Source organism: Chaetura pelagica, unplaced genomic scaffold (assembly GCF_000747805.2).
Source record: "Chaetura pelagica isolate M959 unplaced genomic scaffold, ChaPel_1.0 scaffold47, whole genome shotgun sequence".
Taxonomy (NCBI): domain Eukaryota; kingdom Metazoa; phylum Chordata; class Aves; order Apodiformes; family Apodidae; genus Chaetura; species Chaetura pelagica.
In genome coordinates this window covers 1,274,926-1,287,340 of record NW_009954140.1, presented here as the reverse complement: position 1 = coordinate 1,287,340, position 12,415 = coordinate 1,274,926, and the positions used below count along the sequence as shown (strand labels likewise).

Genomic DNA, 12,415 nt, shown 5'->3' with positions numbered 1-12,415 from the left:
AGGAATGCCCTGAGGAACAGGCCTGGATTTTTTTCTCCAGGAATAACCCCAGTTCTCTCATGGTCTAGGGAAAGTAACCTACTTGCTTTCCTTAGACCTAGCCATTTATAAACCAGAGGTGCTGCTGACACAAGCCATCTCATAAGCACAAGATGCAGATGAAATCACATAACTATTCAGTGAGTAGAGTCGCTTGAAAAAAAACACCTTGTGCTTGCTTTCACAATGAGATTAAATTCTCACTAGACCTACCTAAAGGTCTTTGTTTTGCAGCTTTCAGTGGTTTAAAGCTTAAGTAAGGGTGAAGCAGCACAATTTTGGCTCAACAAAGACATGAACTCTCCTCTGCAGAGCAATCTGCTCATCTCTCTCCCAAGAAAGGAGAGTTCACACAGATGGGTTTCCTCACAGATGAGCTGGCCTTTGGCATCCTTTTTCTGACATGTGTGTATAAACTGTTGTTTCCTACAAGCTAGTTCCCCCATAAATCAGAGGGAATTTTGTTCAAGCCCTACTGCAGCACCTGCTTGGACACTGAACTGATACTAACAAGCTAAAAACTACAAAGAGCTCTTACCGTCTTGAACCTGCTCAGCACTGAAAGCACGATGTACCCTCTTTTGTTGCGCTTCAGGTAGAGAAGATAAAAGGGCAATGCACTCCATAGATAAATGCTAGGGATCCATGCTAGGATGGTGTTCTGGAAACATGGTGTCAGGTCTGGATTATCCGTGTGTATTGAAAGATTTGAATCCTGGAAAAAAATAAATATATTAAAAATAAGAGACATTTATGAATAGAGGCAGAAGAGCTGCCGATTGGAAGATCTGCTTGAAGAAGCTGTATCCAAATTCTGCTGGAGTTAGCAAATGGCCTAAGTAAAAGCTTTCCAAAAATACCTATCATAACTATTTGTGGTTAATCTGCTATAGTAAAAGGGCTAAGTACAGTTCTAAATACTGAGTAAAAGCTAGAAAGAGAGACTTCTGCCCTCCTGTATCTCAGATTTGGACACACATTTTGTAGCAGACAAACCCCTTCTGCTTCTGTCCTCCCAGAGGCTTAGTTACAGGTGCTGACACCAGGCATTTCTCAGGCATTCCCAGCTTGGAGTGCAACTGCTAAACAAAGCCCTTGAGACAAAATCCTCTACTTCAGAACTCATCCAGGAAGAATGACCAGCACTGGAGATTTCGATCAACTGTATACTGACCTGGGAAACCCCCCTCCATTTATGACTAACATTTTATCCTTCTTACTCATATGCCTCTGACACAAATTACTTCCCTATTCTTAACAAAGGTAAATGGAATGTATTGTACATGCAGGTAGGAATATGGATTTTTCTTGCAAACTTTGCAAGCAGTGCTTTCCATCTGTGACCTTGGGACACCACAATTCACACATGCAACTTGTACCTAAGGACCTGAATGCACCACCTGCATACACAGTTACACAAGTTCAAACTAAAATAGAAATTCCACTAGAGTTTAGGGGAATTTGGTTTTAATCAAACCTACTGGAAATTCACAACTTTTGCTTCACCATCTGATGTGTCATTTTAAATGTGGTAGATAAATACTTCCTTGCAGGATATGTACAGTTACTTTGTTTTATTATCATTAACAAGTAGATGATAAAACTAAGATATCTGTGCTTCAGATATGTCTTATCTCTGCACTAGAATAATTTACTTGTACCTAATTATATTTGGATATGAGCTCTCAGCAGAAGTATGTTTCAGTTAAGGCAAGGCACTTGTCCCAGCCTCTTATAAATGAATGACTGCCTAGTCTGAATATGAATTCTTCAAAAGTATTTCCAGCCCTGCTTTTGCATAACACCACAAAAGAGATCAAATGCTGAAAGCAATAGTTGATTTCAGGAGAACTGAAGAGCCAGAGTCTGCTGACAATCTTTCAATCTCAGTGATGATGTGTCAGAAGGAATACACATCACTGCATCAATCCACGTGCACATGAAAGAGCTCCTAAGTATCATGAAACTACAAAGCCTTGGCAGGTTGCAGAATGGTCTGGCTGAACTGTGACAAGTTTGTCACTCAGTACTTCAGCCATGGCACAAATGAAACCTCTGGCAGTGGTGAGGGGTGGCACAAATCCATTAACTGTGCATCTAAACTGCACCCTTTAATGCTGCAGCGTTAGTGCCTCTCCAGTCCAGAAGAGGCTCTTTTGAAGCACCAGCGTGGGCCAGGGGAAGAGAAACATTCCCATTTACTGAAACAGGTTTGTCTAGACCTAGGGGAAACTTCACCCACAACTCAACAACACAGGGGCAATTACACAGCAATTCAAACACAAGATCAAACAAAACTCCAGCCTCACATTCAAACTATTTCTGGGTTTTCCTCTAGTGAGCAGGTCTCTGGCACCAGAAAGGAAGATAAAGCAGCACCCATTTTTGGCTCATCACCTAAACACTTCAGCCTCTCTAACATGATAAGTTCTACTAACAGCTACCCTGCCTGGGGCAGGAGATGCCCTCTAGAAGTTTGGAGCTGAAGAGCTCTTTAGTTCCAAAGCAAGAGCTTATCTACTATCATTTATTCAACAAAATACTAATTTCCTCTTTCAATTACATGTGGTTTAGCAATGTCTTGAGCATGTTTGCAATTGTGTTCCTCTGGCTTGCTGGAAAAAAGCCTGGTAAAGGAAAGAAAAGCAGTAACTGGGAACAGAATAAAACAAAGACTTGGATTAAGGGAAAAGTTATTGAGAGGAAAAAGAGAATAAAAAAAGTGTGTGTGGGGGGAAGAGCACTGTTAATTTAAACCTTTCCTATAAAACCAAAATGTCCAGAAATGGTTTTCTGACAGAAACCTAGAAACTGCCCCAGATGTCCATTAACTTGGGACTGAACACAGGCTGACTATTGTATCCAAGACACAGACTGTATGGCTGCCAAACCATTTAAAGGTTTTCATTAACTCTTATTTAAACAAGGCAAAGGACTTGCATTTCTGAACGTATAAATACAGCTGGCTAGACAACAAAAATTCTGTTCCGAAAAAAAAAAAAGATTCTAAGATTCAGTTGAATTATCCCTGAGAATAAATTGGAACCTTTCCAAAATTATGTGAAAGTACAAGCAGCACCCACACAACGACCAAAAGCCAACTACTCCCATGGCCCATAGGCAACACGGATGTGGACTGAAGGAGAAAACTATGTCCAAGGTGACAGACCTGACTCCTGGCTATCTTGGTAATGTTTTCCCAGGTCCAATTCCATCCTGGACCAGACAACCAAGCTTTCCTGGAACAGATGTGTTTCTGTTAAAAGTTTCCCTTTCAACAGTTTGGTTTCTCAGAGCAGACTCTGCTTTCTTAAATACAATAAGAGGGGTTCCTGTAAGAAAACACAGCACCTAAAGCCTGTCAGTAGTGTAATTCCATGCAAATTACTTGCTGTTCTGAAGACTGGACCACAGTGGACTAATGTTGTCATGCCATGTGCATGTAGCAGGGACTCTGCTATAAATTATTATTTAAATTTGGGAATCTGAAAGTTGTGTTTCTTGCTTACCACATTTCTTACCAAGCTGGATTTGTTTCCACAGAGCTGGCAGCTCCATTTTATGGCTTTATAAATCACCACGTTGACAGCATATATTCCAACATCCACTCCAACCATAAACAATTCATTTTGAGTCAGGATATGACATGAAATCTCAATACAATCTATCCTGACCAAGCCAACACTGTTAAATATTGCTAAATACCCTTCAATTCAGCAGTGAAGTTGTGGAACTCCACCCTTCAGAACAAACACAAGAGGCAATGGCTGGAGGGACACACCAGCTCTTTGATTCCTACCTTGAAAGCTCCTGCTTTAATCTGCCTTTCTATATTCTGAACCCTGTCCTGGTAAGCAGGGCAAGATGAAATCCTTCTTGCATCCCATACTGACCAAGGATGAAAACACCCACCTTGGGCTGTCTGGGTTTGGAGGTTTTCTTTGGACTTGCTACTGAAAGAGATGTAATACATAGAGGTTCCCTTGGCTCTGTGCCTGAGAGCCACTCACCTTCCTCTGCACCTCACAGCCCTGTCTCAGGGTCCTCCTCATTGACAACCCACTGAAAAAACTCTACAGGCAGCCCCGTGACCCAGAGCAGGAACCTCACAAGGGGAAATACTCAGCAGCATGTGTTGGGAAGCACCACCTTCTCTAAGAAACTCGTCCCAGGGAAACTGCAGCCAGTGTGTCCTCCACAACCAACAGCACTATCAGCTCACTTCCCTCAAGTGAGTCTTAAGGGCAGTATCCTGTGATCTCTTCCTAACCCAGATTCCCACTGCACTCCACAGTTGCTCCAGACTGCCAAGAGCTGTGTGGCAACTCTCTGTAAGCAGCAGCATGACCTTGGACACAGTATCCTGGATCAGGTTGGAGGCTCTGTTGGTGAGATACAGCACAGCAGAAATACCAGCCTGCTGTACTGCACCCCCAGACAAACAATTTACTTAATCCTGTAATAATACTTAAATGCAGTGGCAGCATCCATGGGAAAAGAGATTAGAGATGCTTGTTACAGCTTCACAGCAGACAAGGGGTCCCCTGGAGTCTCAAACTCACAAATTAGTGGGCTTTTGTGTTTATTAGTTAAGACCATTGATGTTACCCCTTCCAGCAGCTTTCAGACATACCCATCATCCAGCCACAGCCCTTGTAGTGAGGCCCATCTGTGCAGCAGGACTTACATTTAGATGAGCAGTTTTAAATACATCATCTTCATTTAATGGAAGGTATTCAACAGGGGAAGCTCTGAGCAACATTAAATCTCCTCTAATATTTAGTACTTTCCCCTCCTGAGAAGAACAGCACTGAAAAGGGCATCCTTAAAACTGGTAAAGCACTCAAAGGCAACAAAAGTTCAACACAAAGTATCCTGGGTTGGTTGCACATCATCCCTTACAGCTTCCAGAGGAAAGAGGGAACAAACAGAAAGCACAATGCTAGGCTGAAAATCAGGAACAAACTCTGAGGATGATGTTCAGAGAGCTGAGAAAGACCAACTGAGGTTCTGGTCTTGGCTTTAAGTCTAAACCCACTCCACCACAGAAGTTTAAAACAGAAATGCCTCACACTGGCTTCACTCAGGGTACAGCTGAGGCTGCAGAGATGCTCCCCCAACAGCCAGCAACAAAAGCTTCCAAACCCCAGGGAAAACTAACAACATCTTTTGTAGTCTCAAGCAGTTATCTCCATTGAACAGATAAACTCATACATGTTTCTAAGTTCCTATAGTGCAAAAAGAATCTGGAAAAGCACAGGAAACACAAATTCATTCTTTATCTGCTAGGAAGGTGAAGGCCATTGCGTTGACGTCATTCACACTCTACCCAAGGTACATGCCACATCACTGATTCTGTGCCAGTTATAACGAGTTGGCATGTTATTTAAGATTAAAAATCAAATTGGAAAGCTGACTGGGAAGGTACACACGAAGAGTAAAAGATAGGGAAGTGAGTAACTGGAAGTGACAATGCTTCCCTGCAGTAAATAAACATGGAAATGGCATCTTTTGCAGAATAAATAGTGAGAACTTAAATGCAGAGACAGCTCTTCCTACTTCCTGCTCTTCCTGCTTTTGCCCCTAAATCTGGCAGATATCCTGCCAGTGAGTTTCATTTGCACAGCCTGACAAAAAGAGAGAAAAAAAGAAAGATGGTTTTCTCTTGGCTCTACCACACTCCCAAGAATGAGGATGGCTCTGCAGTGGCTCTGAACCACAACATCAAAACCTATCAGGGCTCAGTCTTACAGCCCAGTCTTCATCTCAGCCTCTCCACGTCTCACCTACCACTTCTAGCTGTTATGTGTGTCCTCTCCTTAGTCCCTGCTGGCAAACTCTTTGTGGCAAACTCTAGTAATCATCTTAGAGCCCAAATGCAAACAGGCACTCTGCTCCAGGCCCCCAGAATGCTGCCAGTTTCAAATGGCCTTTGCAGAGCAAGATAATTTCCTTACAATTCCAAAGGAACAATTTCACCCTTATGCACAGAAGGAGTAACATGCTTCATTAATCCACAGTGACTGCTGCACAACTCATTTCCTTCACACGATTACCTGAGCAACACTTCTCCCCCCTCTTAAGGCAGGGCAGAAGATCATGACATTCTCCTTTGCAACAACACAGCAATATTGCCTGGAAAAAAGGTAAGGCTGAGAGCATGTGCACATTTATAGTAGTGCATGAACCACACAGTTAATAACCAGAAATGTTATTTTTCTCTTTTCAAAGCACACTGCAACAGCTGCCTGCTTTACTGAAGGACACCATGTAGGACACTGAATGTCCTTTTCCAGCAGTAAAAAGATCTTTAGTAGTTTATTAGTGGATCAAACAGACCTGGCACAAGTTCATAGCCTGTCCAAGCTCATTTATGCTCCTGGAGTAACTAGTCACAGGTTTTTGCTTGAATTTGAGGTTTCATGGTACAAATGGTACCACCACACAGTGCATGAGAACTGGGGAGCAGACATGCAAAAATCAATGTACCGGCTTAGTCACAGGTGTTAAACAAAACACTCAGGTTCTCCTCCTTTTCCTTTTAGTTTTTGAGTTTTAAGATTAGACTTTCAGAGCTTCTTTAATGTCATGAAGAAACAAAAGAGGCAGCATGAAAAAAAACCACAACAAACTGCTTTATATTCTGCTGAAGTCACGTAAACCTGAGAAATGGAGCTTCCCAAAAAGCATCTGTAGCATAAGAGAGATAGTGAAGGAGAAGCTGACCACAGGAAACGTCTCCACCTAAGACAGCATACATCTAAAGAAAAAAACTTCAATTGTTTTAGTAGCAGTTTAGTTTTCTTGCTTGGACAGAGGGACACTGACCACCTTGCAGAAGGAAAAGCAAGTGCAACCACAGAGGTACAAAAGCTCATGGATCAAACTCAGGGTTGAAAGAAAAAGGAAATTGGATCACTCTTTCAGCAGAATAAATTCCCCAACTGTCTTTTAAGATTGATCAAAGCTATACACTGCTGTAGAGAAAGCTTTCTGTTAATTGCATCATCAAAGGACTTTCCCATGGCCTTGTGTAAGTGCAAATAAAGGAGTGGGCTGCTCGATTTCAGCCCAGTGTGATGATGGATGCGAGGGTATATCCTTAATTTGAGCCATCCCAGCTCCTTTCAATTGAAAGGGACTTAGTTAATTCAAGGATCATAACGAACATAGCTCAATTAAGAAGAGGTAGGAACAGCTGAAACAGCTGCAAATGAGATGGTCCCTGCTTTATTTTATTCCCTTTCCATCTTAACCCCTTGATTTTAAGCCGACCCATCCAGTCGGGCTGATGTACAACACTCAAAATTGATTGTCACACACACACATACAAAAAAAAAAAGCAGCCCTCAGCACTGCTCTGACACTCTGCCTGCCTAGAAGGAGCCACAACTGACAGACTGACTGCAGCAATAATGAGATTTTAGAGTCTGGTCAAGGTTCTTTACATGACAGTCGCGTGGGAGTTTGGTGGGGCAGGATGGGTCATGCACCATCTCAAGCACCCAAGGTTGGTCACACTCTTCAGCTGCAGGGACACTCATTAGGGGAGCAGCACGAAGTCAAATGCAGCAGCAGGTTAGAGGGCAAGGGCAGGCTGTGGGAGCTAATGAGCTTTAAGGCCAAGATTAACCCTGATTTATCACTCACAGAACTGACCTAAGCTCACCTGCCACAGATGAGCATTACACTGCAGCTACACTCGTGGGGTTAATGTGCACAAACCAAACTCCCAACCCACAGAACTACTAATTGAAGTCATTTTTATTCAGAAAAAAAGAGTGAAATCCACTCCCTAAACCATGGCACTAGATGATGAGAGAAAAAGCACTCACAAAGCACCACTACAGGCAGTATGAGCAGGAAACCTCTTCTCCTATGCCTGCCCCATCCTCTCAGCTATTCCCTCTTCTCTCCTTCTGAAAGTGAAGGTTGCTCCTCAGTGTTGTGAAGCCAAAAACCACAGAGACAAAAAAGAGATGAGATCAGGTGACTATGGAAAAGGAATATGTTATTCAGAGAAATCGAGGCAAAGGCAGAACTGCCCTGGTACATTGTTTTCCCCCAAACCAATTGTAGGAACAGCCTCTCTCCAGTATCAACTAAATGATGTAAACATAAAGCTTAACGCTTGATTTCTGACATCCAGGAAGCACCGATTTCTAAAAGCATAATGTTTAATGATGATCTGTACAAACATTCTGCAACTGAAGAGAGCACGTTCATCCCTAAAGAGCTGCTGTGAGACGGCCAGACTGCAACCTGCTTACAGCAACACTGCTACAAATACCCAAATCAGCCAGAACTTTCACACTTTGCCACAAAGAAGCTTAGACACCCCAAGGGAATTTTTGCAGGTCACCAACATATAAGCAAAAGGTAACAACTCTGTATCAGGGCAGGAGAAAAATGGGGGGAAAAGCAGCAGGCAGAATAGCATTGCTGCATATGAAGATTTCCACTGGCCACAATTCTACTACTGGAAGATCTATCAGCTGGAAACTGATTCCCCCAGAGCATGACTCTTGATTTTTCAAATGAGGTGAAACATAAAAGGATGAAGTTCTTTCATGCCCTTTGTTTCATTTCTCCTACTTGCACCTCCCCTTACAATAACAAAAAAGATGCTAAGCAGAACATGGAGGTTTCTCCCTTTTTACTTTTCCATGTTTCCCTGTGTACATAGGGAAATTAAAACTGCATGTCTGAAGAGGTGAGGGGGATTCTAGAATACAAGTCGCTCTATTAGGGGGAAAGGAGAGATACCAAAGGAAGACATGAGAATTATATTGGGTTTTTTTCTTTTTAATTGCACAAGTATCAAATGTATTTCTGTATTCTCAAAAAGTTTCAGACAGAAAAAAAAAGGAAATTATTACTTCTGAAGCTAAATTACTTTGGCATTCGAAACAACTCCTGTGAAACAGTTTTGCTTCTCCTTCTTCATTCCTTATCTTGTTCTAATTGAAAGCTTTATGACTCCAGCACGTGACGTTACTGTAAATGATCTTTTATTACATTGACTTGTCCTCTCATGCTGCTGTGAGATTAGCTCAGGGACAAGGTGCCAGCTCATGGAGGCCCAGCACAGAACCAAGGCTGTTGGTTGTACAAAAGCCTGAACACATTCCTGGGAAGATCTCTGGCTGCTTGCTGCTGTGCTCTCCCCCAGCTCAGCTCAATAATGTGTGACTGGATAATGGCCCATCATATTCACAGCATTACCAGGAGACAAATGGAGCATTAGCTTACTGGGAAAATCAAAGATCCCATTTAATAGGTTACTCAAAGGAATTATTTTAAAATTAAATTTTAAACAGTAATAGTCACTTCATTTTAATACATTATAGATTTACACATGTAGAAAGGAAAGGATTATAACTCCAGTGGCATAGCAATTTGCCTACCAGGTAGGTGAAGCCCATCTCAAAGTGCTTTATATCCTTAACTCCAGCGATCAAATAAGCTTCATTTTAAAGGAGCTCCTCAAGGCAACTCATTTTGTTTCTGCTATCATTTCTTTTCAGATGGCAAACTTTATAGTATTCCTAAATCCCAGGCACTACATCTGCCAGCTATGTCACTTGAGCTAAAACAGTCAGAGCTGTGACCAGGAACAGTTCTGTTGAAAGCTGAAGAACATGAAGCACCTTGAGTTTTGCTACAGAGAAGAGGTCTCCCCAGTAGAGCAAAGTGGTATCTTGCCTCCCTGCCATCTGCCCCATCCTCAAGTTTTACTATCCCACCTCCAGGAAACACATGAAAGGAAGGGACAAGCAGGCTTTTGTGTCCAGAAGACTTTGTGAAGCATCTCCCACAAAGCTGTGGTGCACTGGAGCAAAAGAAAAGGTTATCCTCCCTTTGGGCATTTTTTCCCCCTCCGTAAAAGATCCCATTTCCTGCAGTTCCAGAATTGCAAATGGGAATTGCAGATGGAAATCAACCATACTGGTCAGATGGTGATGGTAACAATTTTATCAGCTGCCCCATTCTTCTGTCCTAAGGACTGTTCTGTTCCTTTGACCTTTCAATGTGCTGGTTTGAAGGAAATGGCAACAACGGCTTCCATGAAAAACATGAACAATCACACTCACATATTCTACTGAAATTAATATAATTTTCATGATTGTCATGGAAGGATTCCATAAATCCTTAATATTAGCAGCTTTCACTGGTCTTAAGTTTTGCTCACAACTCTCAAACCCACACTTTGTCTTTTCCAGACAGGGTCAAATATAATATCTTCTTCCATTTACACACAGATTAATGATAATATGTCCTTGATAATACTCTAAATCTCTATATAAATATCTATACTACTCTTGACACTGAGAATCTGAGGCCCAAATCCTTCATCAATACTTTCCATTTAACTCCGTTCAAGAATCTTAAAACCTTGGACTATATGAGCTGGAGAATTTAATTGCTTTGAAGTTCAGGATGTTACCAGCACAACTACACTGAGAGCACGTAACTTTATAGATCTGATGTCTGAAGAGGTCATTAAAGTCACCTGTTCTGATCTCCTACCTAACACAAGAAAGAACAAATATACCCAACATCATCATTTGTGAAGAAATGTATAGAAGTGGGACTCACTTATCTGAAGTGGGATGCAGTTAGCAAAGATTATGAGGAGATCTGCATCATGTTTAAGTTCCTATAAGCACTGAACATCCTGTGTTTATCACAGTGTGGCAGAAGGAGAAGCTTATATATAAAGAATAGCCAGTCTGGACCATATGATCCTACTGCAGAGTCCCTCTTTTGCAATGACCTGCTACCACCTATTCCTTCACCCTTCTTTATTTTTTAAATAAAATTGTACATAAGAAGTACAATGTTTCTCATCCTCCTTGAAAGAAACATTTCTTCCTTACTTCAGCTGTGCTAAGTCATCTTGAACTACAAAAAAACCCAACAGCAAACCTTAAGCATGACACATGAGGAAGCAAAAGGGGAAATTATGAAGAGAGGACACCAGTGGCACTTTGAGCCAAGAAATCAGGAAGTTGCATTTCCAGAGAGCAGCATGACTTTTAGTCCAAATCTACAAAACTTCATAGAATGACTCAGGGTGAAGGAATATCTACAAATCTAAAGGTTAATGGGGTGCTTGTAGGAGATTGTCTCTAAGACAAGGCTGAGGTATTGTTTACTGCTGAGAGTTGCTGCAACTTCCTATGAAATTACTCAAGAGCCTTTTAATGAAGAAGGAGCCAGCTCTCCACATAGGATGGGAAAAAAAAACACAACACAACATCTGTCAGGATACTAAGATATAGGATAGGCAAGGAAACTTCTCTGTGGACTAAAAAGGATCAAAGGGAACAAGCCTGGATCTCATTCATAACTGACTAGAAGTTGTGGTCTCTCCTTCAAAAGTTCTGTATCACTTGTCCTCCCATTTCCTATTTATGCTGTTAAAAGAAACCAACACCAAAAAGACAAGCTGCAGTTTAAGCCTAGGCACTGTGTCTGTAGGCTGAGGTGTTGCCATGACCCATCACCCCAACTGCACCCAAGCACTGCAGAGCACTTCATGTTTTATCCTCACAGCAGCCACGGTGTCACTTCTCACCCAGGGACCCTGAGCCACAGAAAGACAAAGTGTCTTTTCACTGGAACAGCATTTGGTTTTCTAAGCTCATGTTGTTTAGTCCCTAGGCCAAAACACTTCTGCAGCAAACTCTCCCTAGGAGATCACTTTGTTATTCCCTCAGAGGAACCGCTCAGCATTTTACTACAGCGGAGGACACAAGCAACTAATGAGTGCTAATCCACCAGTATCTACTTCTCAAGTACAGAGATTGTGGGTCACATTAATTGGCACTCCTATCTAGAGCACTTACTAGCACATAGTAAGTATGTCACACAATGAACAGGAGGTAATTACGGGCAATAGTAAATAACACACCTCTGGACTGCCTGGTGTGGGTACACGCTATCGCATTCACCTCCTCCTGAAAGGCATTTAGCTTGGGAACACTGCTAGGAGACATCAACAATTAGTTCTGAACTCTCAGCTGAGGTAGACAGTGCTCAGGCTATGAGACTGCTCATACTGCATTTTGAAAAAAATAACATTCAAGTTGTTCCTCTTTAATATATAAATTACCCTGTATTTGTATTAGCAGATAAAGCAGTATCTGGAAGCCAGAAGCTTTTGTAGATTTCTAACATGATCTACAGTATTTCCTTTACTTTCTTATTTCTAAAATGAGTTAAACAGGAAATTGTTTTGCCTCTGCACAACCACAAAAAATCCCAACCCGTTGACATTTCCAGCAAAATTCCCCACCCTGCATCAGGGTGAAGAGTTGAAACCAAAACACTTTTGATAAGCCAGAAAAATCCAAGATAAATCAATCATCTG

General features: G+C 41.9%; 1 protein-coding gene across 1 annotated transcript in view; it reads right to left on the bottom strand.

Moving 5' to 3' along the window:
- Positions 1-4,091, bottom strand: part of ABCC3 (ATP-binding cassette, sub-family C (CFTR/MRP), member 3) — a 37,080-nt gene extending 32,989 nt beyond the window's left edge. Inside the window, 2 exon segments of the mRNA XM_010002757.1 lie at positions 578-754; positions 4,050-4,091. Of these exon segments, the coding sequence (XP_010001059.1) occupies positions 578-754; positions 4,050-4,091 (219 nt within the window).
- Positions 4,092-12,415: the final 8,324 nt, after the last annotated feature.